The 16,113-nt window shown below is 51.9% G+C and overlaps 9 protein-coding genes across 9 annotated transcripts; 8 read left to right on the top strand and 1 right to left on the bottom strand.

The window, feature by feature from the left end:
• Positions 1–1,001: 1,001 nt before the first annotated feature.
• N7468_010590 (uncharacterized protein) lies at positions 1,002–2,228 on the top strand (the record flags this gene model as incomplete). The annotated part of the gene is made up of 3 exons (XM_058479885.1): positions 1,002–1,226; positions 1,288–1,778; positions 1,832–2,228. 3 exons carry the CDS (start codon positions 1,002–1,004, stop codon positions 2,226–2,228), a joined length of 1,113 nt encoding a protein of 370 aa, XP_058325408.1.
• Positions 2,229–2,447: 219 nt separating this feature from the next.
• On the bottom strand, positions 2,448–4,760 carry N7468_010589 (fungal specific transcription factor domain-containing protein; the record flags this gene model as incomplete). The annotated part of the gene is made up of 7 exons (XM_058479884.1): positions 2,448–2,985; positions 3,035–3,217; positions 3,273–3,889; positions 3,945–4,025; positions 4,081–4,415; positions 4,473–4,609; positions 4,660–4,760. The coding sequence occupies 7 exons, from the start codon at positions 4,758–4,760 to the stop codon at positions 2,448–2,450; spliced, it is 1,992 nt and encodes a 663-aa protein (XP_058325407.1).
• Positions 4,761–5,120: 360 nt separating this feature from the next.
• On the top strand, positions 5,121–6,747 carry N7468_010588 (uncharacterized protein; the record flags this gene model as incomplete). Its single annotated transcript, XM_058479883.1, has 3 exons — positions 5,121–5,251; positions 5,314–6,410; positions 6,536–6,747. 3 exons carry the CDS (start codon positions 5,121–5,123, stop codon positions 6,745–6,747), a joined length of 1,440 nt encoding a protein of 479 aa, XP_058325406.1.
• A 392-nt stretch (positions 6,748–7,139) lies between these two features.
• On the top strand, positions 7,140–8,244 carry N7468_010587 (uncharacterized protein; the record flags this gene model as incomplete). The annotated part of the gene is made up of 4 exons (XM_058479882.1): positions 7,140–7,460; positions 7,512–7,567; positions 7,616–7,797; positions 7,958–8,244. The coding sequence occupies 4 exons, from the start codon at positions 7,140–7,142 to the stop codon at positions 8,242–8,244; spliced, it is 846 nt and encodes a 281-aa protein (XP_058325405.1).
• Positions 8,245–8,816: 572 nt separating this feature from the next.
• N7468_010586 (ankyrin repeat domain-containing protein) lies at positions 8,817–10,664 on the top strand (the record flags this gene model as incomplete). The annotated part of the gene is made up of 1 exon (XM_058479881.1): positions 8,817–10,664. One exon carries the CDS (start codon positions 8,817–8,819, stop codon positions 10,662–10,664), a length of 1,848 nt encoding a protein of 615 aa, XP_058325404.1.
• A 20-nt stretch (positions 10,665–10,684) lies between these two features.
• On the top strand, positions 10,685–12,151 carry N7468_010585 (ankyrin repeat domain-containing protein; the record flags this gene model as incomplete). The annotated part of the gene is made up of 1 exon (XM_058479880.1): positions 10,685–12,151. One exon carries the CDS (start codon positions 10,685–10,687, stop codon positions 12,149–12,151), a length of 1,467 nt encoding a protein of 488 aa, XP_058325403.1.
• Positions 12,152–12,585: 434 nt separating this feature from the next.
• N7468_010584 (ankyrin) lies at positions 12,586–14,040 on the top strand (the record flags this gene model as incomplete). Its single annotated transcript, XM_058479879.1, has 3 exons — positions 12,586–12,976; positions 13,030–13,259; positions 13,351–14,040. The coding sequence occupies 3 exons, from the start codon at positions 12,586–12,588 to the stop codon at positions 14,038–14,040; spliced, it is 1,311 nt and encodes a 436-aa protein (XP_058325402.1).
• An 84-nt stretch (positions 14,041–14,124) lies between these two features.
• Positions 14,125–14,421, top strand: N7468_010583 (uncharacterized protein; the record flags this gene model as incomplete). Its single annotated transcript, XM_058479878.1, has 1 exon — positions 14,125–14,421. One exon carries the CDS (start codon positions 14,125–14,127, stop codon positions 14,419–14,421), a length of 297 nt encoding a protein of 98 aa, XP_058325401.1.
• Positions 14,422–14,841: 420 nt separating this feature from the next.
• N7468_010582 (RNase H domain protein) lies at positions 14,842–15,617 on the top strand (the record flags this gene model as incomplete). The annotated part of the gene is made up of 2 exons (XM_058479877.1): positions 14,842–14,881; positions 14,953–15,617. 2 exons carry the CDS (start codon positions 14,842–14,844, stop codon positions 15,615–15,617), a joined length of 705 nt encoding a protein of 234 aa, XP_058325400.1.
• Positions 15,618–16,113: the final 496 nt, after the last annotated feature.

Here is a 16,113-nt window from a genome sequence, read left to right as displayed (position 1 = left end):
CCCAGGAAGTTGACTCCTCCAACCCTCGAAATGAGCGAGGAGTACACGCCAGGCATCGTATGTGTCCTGGCCTTCGAGCAGATGGCCGTCATAGACATGCTTGGCACTTGTGCGAAACGTAGTCCGAGTTCTCAGCCTTCGCATAAGAGACCCCCTCAGGCGAGTAGTTAGACACGGTATAGTCTATCCCAACCATCCAGGGCCAGTGTGAAGTGGACAACGATGGGAAGGCGGAGGATTATAGCTCCTGTAAAATTGCCCTACATGTGGAAATGTGGGATCATGAACGGGTGTCACAGTAAATGAGCTGCGGTAGGTATCCTTCCGGGAGACTGAGGGGAAATACCTCCCGAATTGACGATAGAGATCCGAGTCGTGGCGAGAGCAGAAGTCAAGAGATAGTACAACCTTCTGAAGGGGACTCACTTCGTAGATCGTGAAATGACATTTTGGTGTTTTGCATTCGTTCCAGGCCTGCATAGCAGTGTCGGTCCCGATTTACGAGCGCATCTCGTGATCTTTTGAGTCTACAACCTTCGGGTGAATCTTTGCCTACAAAAGGATCAGCACAGCCTGACAGCTTCATTTCTAAGAACCGTCGTGGCTCTGCAGCCGACCGCTCCAGCATTGATTCTACACAGTTATTGGAGTCTGCTGTAGTTACATCTTCAAGGTGCAAGCGCGCTTGAAAGCACACCCCGAACAACCTTGGCATGGAATGGGCCTTTGCTTATTATCACGATGGGTTGAAACACATCAAATTCTCCATCAATTTTCATATGATGGGTTGTCTTTACAGAAAGTCACCAGCTCCTCTAGAAAGAAAATCTGTGACTACAAAATATGCGACAGTTAGTCGAAGTCATGTAACCGTGAGTCATGGTGACTCGAGTTCGTATTCCACGGGAAGTGGGAACCAGATCGGTATTAAAGCGATCAGCCTCCAGCATGAGTGATGTTCTACATCAGCGCTTTTCCAGATTTTCTGAACCACAACCAAAATGGCAAGCAATCGGGACGAAAAGGATGCTGTTCGCGAAGAGGTGCAGCAGCTCCTCGCCAAAACGCCATTCGCTTGCTCATCGCTGTCACGGCTGTCTGGCGGCACCGCCAATTTCGTCTACCGAGGCCAACCCGACTCAGGAAAACCCAATTCGATCATCATCAAACATACAAAGAACTATCTCGCTTCCAATTCCAGCTTTCAGCTCGATGCCGCACGATGTGTAAGGTTTCTTCTCTACTGGATAATCTACCAACATGGCAAGAGCTCATTTCTATGTTTAGCACTTCGAAGGAGCTATATTGGAGGCACTCCACGATCTCAACCCTTGGGAGGCAGAGAATGTCTCCGTCAAAGCACCCCGACTCCTCCACTTTGATCGCGAAGCCAACACCCAAGTCCTGGAGGACCTGCCAGACTCCGTGGACTTGAAGAACTTCTTGATCTCAGCGTTGTCCCGCGAGGTGTCCAAACCCACGGCACGATCACTGGGCAAAGCACTCGGGTCCTGGCTACGGGCTTTCCACAACTGGGCCTCCAGCCCCAACCAAGCCCGCTCCCCCCTGAAGAAATCTCTCGCAGATAACAAACTGAAAGGTCTGAAGCACTACATCAATTACTCTATGTTGCTGGAGACTATTCCCAATTTCCCAGATATCCTCAAGGCCGACGCGAGCACTTTCGCGCGAGTCCGCGATTACGCCGCTGCAGAGCCTCAAGAGGATGATCCTAATGCTGATTATGGGATTATTCATGGCGATTTTTGGACCGGCAAGTACGTTGTTTCAACTATCGGATTTCGAATTCGGCGCTAATAGAGGACCACAGTGTTCTTATCCCCAACGTTCCACCCACCAGTCAATCGCACACAACACTGCTTGTCATCGACTGGGAGATGGCTCACGTCGGCTACAGGGCTTTAGACCTAGGCCAAATGGTCGCAGAACTGTACGAAACGAAGCTCTTCAAAAATGTGGAACCGGGGCTGTGGATCCTCGACGGGCTTTTGGAGGGGTACGGACCTCTTTCGGACAAGACGGCGTTCCGTACTGCGATTCATGTGGGAGTGCATTTGGTGTGCTTCGGAAGCAGGGTGGCTGGATGGGGAACCGCCCAGCAGGTTGAAGAAGTCGTGCAGGTGGGTAGAGATCTGATTGTGCACGCGTGGAATGAGGACAAGGCTTGGTTCCGTGGACATGACCTGGCGTGTATCTTCCAGGAGTAAAGGGGACAACTTGTCGCGCTGTCTCATTCTGAGGAGCACTTGAAGGCAAGGAAATGATATCAGAAGTCGAAACATAAGACCTTACGAAACAGCCACGAAGGGCCCTAATCTAGCATACTTGGTGGCCAGCGTGATGGGATTGAAGAAGCTGCCTTAATGTGAGGCTCGAATAATGGTACACGTGAAATCCCCGACTCGTCTCATCAGCAAACATGGCTCTCATTGGATATCATAATAATTCGCAGGAAACCCTCCATCAGCTGGATGGGCTGAATAGTTCATAAGAAGTGATTGGGTATCGACATCAGATAGATAGAAACCGGGACTGAGGATCTGCTCAACGGCATTGAAATCGGGGCCGGGCATGGTGTTAGGATGAAGCATGCCACCGCCTAAAGATATAGGCGGTGCGCCGTGCGAAGGAAAATGGTCGAACTGCGGTATCACCCTGTCCGTTGGACTCGTATTCACATGATCCTGGCCCACTGGGGCTGGCGGTGGGGCTGGCGTGGCCATCGAAGGGGAGTCAAGGTTTCTAGAAGCCAGGGGGCCGCTGTCATTGCCTTGGCTGAGAAGAATCTTTTGGGCTCGGTCGAAGAGTCGAAACATGACGCCCGCGCTCCAGTATGTGTCCCGCAAATTGTCTAAAATAAGCATGCAGAGCTGGAGCTTGTTCTGGCCGAGGTTGGCTTGGAGTGCGTTGCCGGCCTTGCAATCAAAGAGGTGAATTTGCATGGCGGGGATTAATGACGTGATACTGGTAAACGTCAGCGGTGGGAATGATGATCACAAAAGGGCATACATACAACATCGGCTTGATTTTTTTGACGGCATCGAGTTCGATGATCCGCTCGAGGAAGGCGTTGGTAGTGGATGCAGCCGCTCGGGCTCGGCCTTGGACCATCTTCTGCCATGCCGAGGATGAATTCTCTGGGAACGACGCGGGCGCATTCAAAACATACGGTCGATAGAGAACTGTCAGGGCAGCCCTAAGGAATAAAGTAAGCAGAGCAATCAGAATGAACCGGGCCCAGCTTAGCTTACTGATGGAAAATCTGAATATGGCAATCATGAAGTCGAACAATATCGCTTGTGTCAAGCAATGCACTCAGAGGAGGAGGCTGGCACGCATATAATTCATGGAACAATGAATCAATATCGTTAACACCGGGCTTAGGACCCTTCAGGCGGTAGTGCATCCGCAAGATCCGGCCCAGGGTATCACTAATTTTGACCAGACTGATCCAGATGTCTGCGAGTTTGTCTAGGTCTGGAGGAAGGAATTGTCGCTGAGCTTCGGGCGAAACGGTATGGAATTCATTCAGGATATCGCTCATGACAGGCAACTTAACATCATGATCTTCATCGTGGATGCGCATGGGTCGGCCCTTGGCTAGCGAGACCCATCGGTCACGGATCACGCAGGTCCACCAAAGACGGCAGGTCAGATGCCGCTTCCCTTCTACCTGTGAATGGCTGATATTCCGAGATTGCGTGTTAGGATCGCGATGCAATCCAATACTTTGGGCCAGTGTAATAGCGATTCCAATCCAGTATGATGCTCCCGTATGCTCTTGGGCATCGCTATACCAGTAGCTCAGCAGGAGCACGGACTGGATTAGGGTGAGAGTATCCGAGCTGTGATCGATATCGTAAAAACACTGACTGGTGCATTAGCGCGAGAATGACATCTATGCAGGGATGGGTTTCGAGTACTTTTGCCCGCTTATACATGGCCCGCTTCATGGCCTTTCGCGACGAGAAGCCCGCTTGCTGCAGGACATCCGCTTCGACAAACTGGGCGGGGTCAGCGAGGAAACGCGAAGGTGTGAGTAGATATGGGAGACCATACGTTGGTGGCTGCGAGAAATACACTCCACAAAAGTAGCAGGTTCATATCCTGGTTTTCCTTGGTCGTGTATGCATCAAGGAACTTGGATGGTTCGAGCACTGGTAGGAAGAAATGCACATGAGCAAAATAGCACCGCACCAATGCGTCGGACACATTGCGCGGAAGCCACGAGAATCCGCCCTGCTGCGAGATGTATTCCAACTCATGGGGCTGGAAGACAGTCCTCCGGTTCGAGATATTCCCCGCTGTCAAGGCGTTAGGCGATGTATGGGCTTCCTGCGGAACGCGCGGATGGCATAGATCATAGACAGACTGCCTTGGACCACGATTGTCCCCTGGAGAAGATTAATACGCGCTTGCAGATAGGCACTGCGGTCGGCTCCTCAGCGTACCGATGTAGGTATGAGCGCTATCGTCAGGGAGCGGCTCTTCTTCTACCTCCACGGACGTGGACTCGGCAGCCCCGGACTGATACGCGCTTGGGATACCATTTCTCGGCTCTCCATCCTTCCGGCGCGAAACGCGAGGGCTGCGGTCGGTCAGCGTGTACATCGTAATCGCTCTAAACCGTATACATACCGATGCTTTTTACGAGGCAAGATCTCGCAGACCACCCCCTTGTTGATCACGGCCTCGTTCTGGCAGTTCGTGCAGGGGGGCCGGTCTGGGTTACGTTGCATCTTACTTTCCGGCGGTTGCAAGCGCTACAGGCCGCGCGCGACCGTCGACTCTTCTTGACGCCATCTTCAGACATCCTGGGAGATTGTTGCCGAAGAATGCGAAATTGCCGAGGGAGCGCGCTTGGGAGGGGAAACGGTGGACGCTGGGGTTGTTCCTCAGTGGGGCCGGGCCCACCCGGCAACTTCGGTATTAGCCTCCTTTTTTCTCCTGACGAACTCGCGCAAATCCGGGGCTGTTAATCAATTGGAGCTCAAATGAACGAAAGTGGAGGCGCTGATGCTCGACAAGCGTCTACTTGCTGCGAATAGTCCAAAAATGATCATTGCTCAGTCTGCTGGTGCGAGAGTAGGTCATTAAAGATGAATGGCCCAGGCAGCAGCATAGAGAAGCCCGATGTGAGGATGATCGGCGATGTCCACGACGCACGTACGGATATCCTCACCTTCTCGCCGGAGAAGGAGAAGCGGCTCGTCCGGAAGCTGGACCTCTGGTAAGCCAGAAGATCTCCTACCTGTTGCTAAAGCAGCTTGAACTGGGCTGATCGGCACGAAGGATCATGCCCCTCATGATGTTCACATATACCCTGCAGAGCTATGACAAGGGGATCATGCGCTCTGCCTCACAGTTCGGTTTCAACGAGGATCTTGGCCTGACCGTTGTCATTGGACATGGAGCCAATGGAGCCGCCATCACGGATGATCAACGGTACTCTAATGCCGCCATGATGTTCTATATTGGCTACTTGGTCGGGATGTACCCGATGATGTACCTCGCCCAGCATCATTCCGTATCACGTGTGATATCCTTGGCGACTTTCTTCTTCTGGGGCGCCGTGGTAATGTCTACAGCCGGCTGCAGCAACTATGCAGGGATCATGGTTGCTCGTTTTGTGCTTGGCCTACTGGAATCGGCGGTGGCTCCCACCTTCACGGTCCTGGTGACATTCTGGTGGACCCGTGATGAGCAGGCGCTACGCACGGGGCTATGGTACTGTTGTGTCGGTGTCGCTACTACCATCTCGCCTCTCATCAATTGGGGACTAGGCCACATCAAGGGCCCGCTCTACCCATGGCAGCCCATATTTCTAGTTCTAGGCGCCATCACAATACTGTGGTCGTTTGTGCTTTTCTTCGCCTTGCCCGACGACCCGTACTCGACCAAGAGACTCAGCGAGTCAGAGCGCGCTCTAGCGATCCAGCGATTAAAGCGCAACAATGCGGGCACCATCACGCATAAGTTTGATAAGTCTCAGTGCCTCGAAGCATTTCGAGATTTCAAGATGTATAGCTGTGCACTCATCATTCTTCTCACCGGTGTTCCCTCTGGTGCTCTTGGCACTTTTGCTACGATTGTGATCAACGGGTTCGGCTACGGTCATTTCGAATCTCTAGCTTTGACGTGCCCGATTGGAGCCATCACAGCACTGGCTATCCTATTGGTTAGCTATGTGACTCGGAAATGGGCCGACACTCGCTACTTATGCATAATTGTCTGTGCGCTGATATCCATTGCTGGCACATTGATTTGCTGGTTTGGTCCCCGCAGCAATAGGGGTCTACTGTTCGCTGGTATTTTCCTCATCGCAGTCCAAGTGGCCTCGGGCGGCTTGGCTGTTTCCTTAGCAGCTTCGAATATTGCCGGCCACACCAGTGAGTTCCTTCTTTCTCCGACGATGACACCACCACTGACATCAAACAAGAAAAAAGCACGACTAGTGCATCCATTTTTGTGGGCTATTGTATTGGGAACATCATTGGGCCGCTAATATTCGGAGCTTCGCCGGGACCACTTTACCGCGCGGGTTTCATTGGTAGCTTTGTGTGTTTATGTGGTGTAGTGGTGATCAGTGGGGTGACATGGGTCTACCTCCGCAGAGAAAATGCGAAACGGGGTGCAAAATCCCCGGCTACTGATGGGAGCCAGGTTCCCTCGATTGAAGAGAACTTGACGGACATGGACAACCATGCATTTCGCTATGTCTTATAGTATGAATACGAATCTTATCAGGTTATCACACCTTTCGCATAAAGGGTCCTACCTTAGTGGGCCGGCTCGTCGGATTTGATATCCGTGAGATCAGACTGGCCACTGATAAGCGGGTACAGACACGTAGACAGCTCTTTCAAAGCTCAAGCAGGCCCTAGGAAGCGACTCTCCTGTTATCTCTGGGATCTGTGCGTTTCATGCGTGATTAGGCGGTGGGGCAGCCTTAAAGCGCAAACAATCGCTTCACACGCTTGATTTCGGCAATCTCGGCCCTTTCGGTGCATTCGGTGCCCATCAAGGGAACAATGTTGACTGTTGTTAAATCCATCTCCGGGCGCTCCAAGTTCATATTAGAAGAGTGCGATATCTCTAATCCCACGTGGTAACCGGCAATGGCGACCCAGACAATGGACGGCATGGAGCCGCGTTTCTCGCTGCCGGACAGCACCCCGAAGTCCAGCAAAACAGTGCTAGCCATTGGAGGCCTAAAAATCTACGTCTATGGCTTAGAAGAGGCTATTGCAGGCCAGACACCGGACAGTCATGGAGATCTGGCCGTCTTCTACTTGGCACACAACCGAACCCGCACATACCTCGTCACCGAAGGCATCGCACACGAAGTGTTATATCGATATCGCGAAGATAGCACGAGAGCGAGGTCGACCCCGCTGATTGCGGTAACTATGAACATGAGGAATCACGGTGATCGGGAAGTAAGTAATCACGAGATATCTCACTAGACTCTAGAGGTTATACTTACGCAGTCTCAGATTTACCCACCCGCAAACCGCACGTGGCAAGACGGCAACGAACAACATGCGTATGTACAGAGCCTAATCACCGGACCAGCTCGTGCTAACTATGCCAGAATGGATCTTGTCTCAATTATTTCTGGATCTGCACAAGACTTCAAGCTCGTGCTGGACTATCTCCCCGCCTATGTGCCCCAGTTTACCCGCTTCTACAACGTCATGGCCGGCGTCTCTCTCGGCGCCCATACCGCCTGGCGCATTGCCTCGCTCGCCTCACCCGGCCAAATCCATGCCTATTGTATGATTGTAGGGTCGCCCAGTATATCAGATCTTTTACTCGCTCGTCTCAGGAATTCACCCCGCCGACAGCGACAGCGCAGAACAAGAAAGCAATTACGAAGGCTTGCGCGGGATTATGAATATCGAGCAACGACTTCGCTGGCCCCGGGCTCTGGCAGACGTGGTCAGCCGCGATGATCGCAAGGTAGCAGATGAATTCCCTACGGACGTGCCTCTGCTCCTCTGCAATGGGGTGCATGACAAATTGGTTCCTGCCAAGCACACGGCGTCCTGGGTCGAAGATCGGCGGCGGAGGAATCAAGAGAGCGGAATTGAACAGGATATCACTTTTTTCATGCAAGATAACACGGGCCATAGCTGCACGAAGGAGATGGTGGCAATGATGGCCGTCTGGTTACGGGATATTCTTCCTCCGAGCCCTCGCTCTCCCCGCTCGTCCTTATAGTCGCCACGTCAATGCTGCATGACAGTACTTGCATAGGCATAATCATAGCTCTTATTGCAGCTTCGAGAGTACCAGTACATATTCATGGGGTACAGACCGCGTGACAGTACGACAATACGCAGAGCACCAAATTTTCTTCACTGATGAATAAGATCACCCGAGCTCGAAGTGCCCTGTAGCCCAGTACCAGCATAATTTGACCGACGGTGATGAGAAATCAAGCCCTCTTCTTCTGAACCGAGCCCAAAATATAGGTAAACCCCGATCGAGTCCCCTATTCAGCTGAACTTCTAGCTGACCAAGACTATTTGGGCCCCATGCGTCGAGGCCGCAAAAGCTTCCCGCTCCGCCAATCAGAGCCGCCATCGCTAACTAAGTATGGATAGCTGCAGCAACACCACCAATCGCAAACGCCGATCCACGCCCTGCTTATTTCTCGCTCGTGTCTTCCTTCGTGTCAGAAAGCATTGGCCACTTTCTAGGATCTTGTCTGGTGGGGCTGACGGCCCGCTGCATTTCTTCTCTTTCTCCCAAACACGCCGCGAAGTAGGGAGCTAGCTGCTCGTTGGAAGATGGATGATGATATCGACGCTCCCGATCAGAGCCATGCGCAAGGTAACTTAATTCCACTAGGAAGCATTATAAGCCAAAGACTTGGGATAACTAACGGTGTATTCACAGCGACCCGTATGGAAGAGCCGCAGCCCGAAGTGCACGATGTAGCACAGCAGGACGCGGCGGGAGATACAGCTTCAGCAAATGGGGAAGCCGGTGCCGGCGATGTACGTGCAATCGCCGACGAATCAGATCCTCCAACAGAGCATCTAGAAGATGAAAGCGAGGCCGTCGACACTGAGGATAGAGATGCGGCCTCCGACGAGGAAGAGGCAGCCTCAGCGAATGGCGATAGCGATTCAGATGGTACAGATTCAACTGCGAGTGAAGAAGTGGCCCCAAAGGACTGGAAAGAGCAACTAGAATACGAAATCAAGGCGGGTGCTCTTGACAAAGTAGAGGCGATCCTCGACAACGAAGATAATGAAGGGGCTCTCGAGATTCGATTCGAATACCAATTCCGCAACATATCGAAACCTACTGAGGGTGTCACTCCGCTAATACTCGCGGCAACGTTGGGTCATACCGAAATAGTCAAGCTGCTCATGAAGCGCGGGGCTGACATACGCGCAACGACCACCACCTACTCATATACGGCGTTCGCTTTGGCAGCCCACGAAGGTCAGCTCGAGGTGGTCAAAGCAATTCTCGAACACCGGAAAGCTGAACTGGAAGATGACGAGAAGCCGGAAGACATTCTGGAATGTCGCGCTGGAAATGATGAAACACCCCTGATTTTCGCTTCATGGTACGGTCGGGGTCCCGTCGTGGATTATCTGATCAGCGAGGGAGCTGATGTCACTGCGAAAGATAACGATAATAACACTGGCCTTCATCATGCCGCTTGGGAAGGTTCAATTGACCCTACAACGAGCCTCCTCAACGCAGATCCCAGCATCGTGGATTGGAGAAATGACAGTGAGGAAACTGCTTTCCTTCTCACAGCACGAAACGGGGCTCTCGCAGTCGCAGAGTTCCTTCTCGAAAAGGGAGCCAGTTTGACTGCCCGAGACATTGGCGAAAGTACCATTCTTCATCTTTCAGCGTGGTACGGACACCTCGATATGGTCAAAAAGTTTCTGGCGGTCCGATCTCAGTTCCTCGAAGAACGCGACAAATCAGGTCGGACTCCCTTTTTGCGTGCCTGCTGGGAGGGCCATGTGGATGTCGTAGCGTACTTGATTGAGCAAGGAGCAGACATGCTTGTAAAGGCCCAGGGCGGCGAAACAGCTTTCCAGGCTGCAACCGCAGAGGGACATCTGCAAGTCGTCAAGAAGCTCTACGATAGCCACCCAGAATTCCTTGACATGAAGAGAGATGATGGCCAAACGGCCCTGATTCTTGCCGCTTGGACCTGGCATCTGGACATCGTGAAGTACTTGATGGATCAGAAGGCTGACATCCACGCCAAGGATGCCGAGGGCGACAACATTCTCAATAATGTCGTCTTTCCGGAGAATGGAAAGCCAGAGACTGTTCTTGAGACTCTTGAATATCTCCTGGACAAGGGAGCTAGGCTAGATTCCAATAACACGGGAAGGAACGCGTTCCAAATTGCCGCATATGCCGGGAAGGAAGATGTCGTTAAACTGTTTCTGGACGCACTGTCAAAAGATCCGGACTCAGACGGTGGGCCTATGCCAAGTCATTACTATACGGCCAAGGACACCTGGGGAGACACTGCGTTGACCGACGCTGCATCGAAAGACCATATCTCTGTGGTACTTGCCATCTTGGAGTCGATAATTTTCATTCCCCGTCTCCTGCCATCGACGACGCTTATATTTGCAATGAAAAAGAAATGAACATGGTTTCTGAGCTCTTCATGGATCTACTGACGGCCAAAGAAGAAGAGTCCAGAAAGGGCGATGATGATGGTGAGACGAGAGCCGACCAAATCAAGCTGGTCGAAAACCACTTGGAGGCCGTACTGTACTGGGCCGTCCAAAATGGTAAACACGAGCTCGCAGAGATCTGCGTTCAAAAAAATCCGAAACTGGTTTATCTGGACAAGGGAGGTGCGTCGCTGCTACACATAGCGGCCATAGGTGGCAATGTCAACATCATGGATCGGCTTCTTCAAAAGAGGCTGCAAGATCAGGATGACCTCATGACCAGACTATTCGAGCAGAACCTTCTCAAAACCCGGCCTGAGCATCTCAAACACAAACTACCGTTTGCGGTGAAAAAGGTCACACCGTTTCATCTGGCAGTCCGATACTCTAACCTTGAGATGGTGGAAAGTCTTTTATCCTGGGTGGATGATGAACCGAAAGAGGAGGGAACATCGCCTCCGGCGGCAAACTTCCCATTGAACATCGATCAGGCCAGGCCAGAGCTGACCAGTGTTCTGAAGACCATTCTCCAAATGACAGACGATGGGGATACCCCAATATCGTTGGCTGCATCCGGGAACACCGGGACGCATCGCGATATTGAGGAGATTCTGTGGAAACGGCTGTACAACAGTATCCAGAGGAACCCATGGTTCTTTTACGACCCCTCGACGCCCCAAGCTCCATTGAGCCCCGAGGCTGAACGTGTTCTGGAACTCGCAGCCCAATTCGAAAACCCACGCGATGAATTTTACCTGCGGAAGTTTCTCCAACGCATGCCTCAACGCGTCGGTCATCGGCTTTCTAAAGACCCCAACACCCTGCAACTGGCTGTATACCACCAAGTTCCTACGGTCGTCTGGTGGCTCCTTTCCAACGGGGGTTATATGAGCGAAAACGACATGCGGGAGGCCCTGCAGCTCTCAGAGCGAGTGAAACGGGTCCCTTTCGGGACAATCATCCATGAGCTTTTGACGGATCCACCGCCAGTCTTGAAGCGCCGAGCTCGGAGAGATGACCATCGTCCACCCACCTTCCAACACGCCCGTCAGGAGTATGATTCCCCCAATGGAACTGTCTTGGACTTCTATGATGAGGATCATCAGGTCACATTCCAGATTAAGCGCCGCCCATTGCATGATATCATCTATCAAGATGGGCCACAGAAGATCATGACTGCAACTCAGTTTTCTGATCTGTCTTCCCTCAAGAAGGCGGTCTCGGGCATAGACCGTGATCGTGTGGAAGTTCAGTCAAAAGACAAAACAAAAGAGACTAAAGGGGGACTCGATCATGATGGAGCTCGCCAAAATAAGCCTACTGCTGATAATGCGGGGTCTAAACGGCCAACTGAGAACATGAACAAGCAGAGGGTGCCGGATTTGAGATGGATCCATCTCCCTGTGAACAATGTGAGAGCCTTGAGACCTATTTTTTTTTTACAAGACTACAGCTAACAAAATACCTCAGCTTCGTTGCGTGGAGGTTCGTGGGCTCCTCAGGGCTACGTGATATGTGATGTGGGACTAACTGAATTCAGGAATTAATGGTTCGGATTTCGTTGGACAAGGACGTGAGGAACAAGGAACATCGAGCTTTGTCTCAGTTTGTCAGGAAGAGTTGGGCCGAATTGCCAGCGGGTAAGCGAAAGACTTATATGAAACCGCAATGTGTAGTAAGTGCAAAGATACAGTTTCCTGAGAGCTTCCTTAGGACTAACTTTGGTAGTATGATGGCCGCTTGAGCGAGAAATCCGACAATCGTGCCGCCAGCGATGGGGAGGAGGCGGAGACTCAGCAGACTGACACTAGTAAACCTGAAAAGAGGGTCGCTCTATATGTATGTTGCTCACCCGTGAGCACCAATCTCTGGCGTTATTAACATTATCCAGATGCCATATGTTTTCTGGACTCAATGGCCCTTGAATATGCCCGGCAGAAGTGACACAGACCTACCGCAAGTTTCAGAGAACCAACCCACTCCACGTGCACCGATCGTCCACAACTCCTTGACTCTGGATCAATATTACTATGTGTCACTGAAGGACACTGCCAAGCGAGATCGAGATCAGGTCCTGTGGCGCTTCATGGAAGTTGAAAAGCAGAGACTGAGATTGGAGGAAGAACGGAAACTATCTGGTTACAAGCGCGAGGCCACGTCAAGAGTGGAACGGCATTACAACGAGGCACAAGCAGAGGCAATGGAGCTCAAAATCGAGAAGGTTGTCGGCTCAACTCAAATCCTCATCGTCAACCAGCTATGGCTTTGGATCCTAGACGAAAGTAAGTTCTCATTCTTCCCGCATTCTGTGCCCGTCTAACCACATGCCTTCCAGAAACCATCATTACCAGCACAACAAAAGAGCCCGAAGGGATCGAGTCCAGTTTCTTCCAGCGTGTTCTTACCACCCTTCGCGCACAAGAAAGGAGTTCATGGCTGTCTGTGGAATATGTCACGGAGCTGATTCTCAGCACCGCGACGGGGATGTTCAACAAAAAAGAGATCAAATTTCTCGATCTCAAGAAGTCCCCTCTCGATGTCTACCGTGAATCTATTTTGAACGTGGTATGTAGCAGCTAAATATACAGACCGGCACACCTCCGCTAATCCTCAAAAGCGTGATGCGGAAGCAGAATTGTTCGACCGGTTCAGGCAGTCCTTAAAGTCCGCCAACCCATCAGATTCCAGATCCAGAAGCCTATCACGAGCAGATACCACAGCTGCGAAGACCACTTCTTATGCGAAGTGGGATTCCCTAGGCGGGCGAAACGGAACATTGCAGGCAAAGATCCGCCGTGCCCAGCTGACTCAGGACCTCGAAAAGGAGCCTCGGATCATGCAGACCGAGGACAAGACCGAGGAGAAGCCGCCGAAGCAAGAACTTGGAGGATCAATCTGGGAGCAGCTCAAAAATTGGTGGAATCGGAAAGACACCGACTCTCAGAAAGATTCAAATCCATACCATGACATTGCCCGCGAAGCCGAGCTTCTTCGGGAAGTCAAAGATATCAGTGATGAGCTCAACATGCTGAAGAACCTGGCGGAGGATCAGGAGGGGGTCTGGAAACAATTTTGGGTCCCAGGTACCACGCCACGCACGACCTACACGTACGACACGCCCTCTGAGATCAAGGGAGAGATTGAAGAAATGATCAAAGAGGCCGAGTTTGTACAGCAGGCCATTGACACTCTGCTCGACTTGAAGCAGAAACAGGCCAACATCACCGAAGCTCAATATTCGAGGAAGCAGAGTGACGACACTGCGACCCAGAGTGACACTGTCATGGTCTTCACTGTTGTCACGATTTTGTTTGTAAGTTGTTCTGATGACTGCGCTATTACATGAGCTGACTGGCTATACAGCTTCCGGCGTCCTTCTTGACCAGTCTGTTCGCTTTGAATGTATCTGATTTTCCTCACGAAGGTGGCAATGTCAGCTATCAAGGATATTGGATATTCCCCATCATCTGTGAGTGCCCCAGCCGCTGTGTCTATCTCTCGCGCTCCTGGATACCATTATCTAACATTTGTTCCCTTTCCAGTTGGGGTCTCAATTTTGGTCTCCGGTTTTTTTGCCGTTGTTGCCTTCAACGCTAGCGCAGTGAAGAAGTATTGGGCAGGACGGTCGAAGCGACGCTCGCCCAAACGTGATCGAGTGGAACGACCACAGCTGGATCGAAGGTCTCTTACCCTGGAGGGCTCCAGTGGGAGTGATACCCTGGTGTAGTAAATAGTTGATAATGTACCTACGTAAGTATAATGATGGTGTGAATCGAATTTTCAAAAGCTATATGTGCCAGACCTTACACCTATAGGCCTCTCAGTCGAGCAGAGAGCAGTCGAGCAGAGAGCAGACGAGCCTATGCTGAAAGAATATCAAAGACAAGCATTATCTCACCTCACAATACCCTTTCCACAGACTCACAGGCAACTCCCTTGGGTTCTATCATCCTCGCGAACCCTTCTGCTTTGATTTTATTGCCATCGAGAAGTTGTCAGTCTTTGATCTCACTTGCAATCGGCCACCAGCTCCATCTCAACAACCCATAAATCAACATCACTCGCGCATCGCCCACTACCTCACCTCCTCGTATCCTGAATCTCCGCCTTCAACCTTGAGCTTCACAAGCTCCAAAGGCCACCCAAGATGTCTCGGCCTCACCAAAACCTCCTCACAGCATGCGATGGTAAGCCCCCCCAACCACCTTCTCACGCGTTTGACACTAAGACCATAAACCCCATACTAATCCAGCCACAGACACCAAATTCCCCTCCAGATTCAAACCGCCACCCCGAACCCACCACTCCGACCTCTTCATCCCCCACGCCCTCACCGACACCGAAACCCGGCTCGTAAACCACACAAACCCCCAACAACTCCTCATAACCACCGACGGCGCCTGCAACCAAAACGCCTGGTCCAGCCGCCGCGGCGGCTGGGCCTTCGTCTACGGCCCGTCCTCCATCCGCGAATACCCCGGCGCAAACGTAATCTGCGAACGGCTGGAGAAAGAAGGACCCAACGGGCACGCTTACGCGGCAACGAACCACCGCGCGGAGCTCCGGGCCGTGATCGCCGCGCTGCAGTGGAAGAACTGGGCCGCGGAGGGGTTTACGTCGCTGGTGATCGGGACCGAGTCTGCGTATGTGGTGAACGGGATCACGGAGTGGGCGAAGGAGTGGGTGCGGAACGGGTTTGTCACGCCGGCGGGGCTGGAGGTTGCGAATTTGGATCTGTGGAAGGTGCTGCTGCAGGTGGTGGATTGGGTGGAGTATGAGGTGCTGTTCTGGCGGGTTGGGCAGCGGGTCACTGGGGTTGCGGATCATTTTGCGAGGGTTGCGGCGGAGAAGGCGTCGGTGGTGAGGTTTAAGGTCTGGGTTGAGGGAGGTGATCGATTTGAGGATTCTCTATCGGATACTTAAGAGGGGGAGGGGGATGAGGTGGGGATTACTAGGGATCTCTACTGGTTTCGGAGCTTAGGGTTGATATGGCGAGGCTGTTTAGGGGGGAAAGAGATTTTGTTGTTTCGGAGTTTACTTGGATTTTCTATTTCTTTTCAGGACGAAGTGGATCGTGGACTGGGGTACATTGCTACGAGATTGATTGAGGTGGAATGCTTTCGAGGATCAAGGAGTCAGTCATGGATAGCTTCGGTCAGTCTCAATATCCTATTCTGGTTGGAGTACCCGACTCATATAGGGACAAGGCATGTCACATTCCAAGTAAAGTAGCTCAATTGGAAGAGAACCACAGACAATGTGAAGTGCAAGCACTGGACTGGCTGTAGAAGCGGATTTCGTAGTCTGCTACCTTGACTACTTGTATCTGCCAGTGGACATGTGAGCCCCTGAAATGTTTCATTTCTTAAAGAAGGAGAAGTGTGAAGACGATCGGTTAGAGGCTTAGCGCATGCCAGGT

This window comes from Penicillium chermesinum, assembly GCF_028974085.1.
Source record: "Penicillium chermesinum strain IBT 19713 chromosome Unknown utg000009l:1.0-952002.0:1.0-954369.0, whole genome shotgun sequence".
Taxonomy (NCBI): domain Eukaryota; kingdom Fungi; phylum Ascomycota; class Eurotiomycetes; order Eurotiales; family Aspergillaceae; genus Penicillium; species Penicillium chermesinum.
This window is presented reverse-complemented; position numbering and strand designations above follow the sequence as displayed.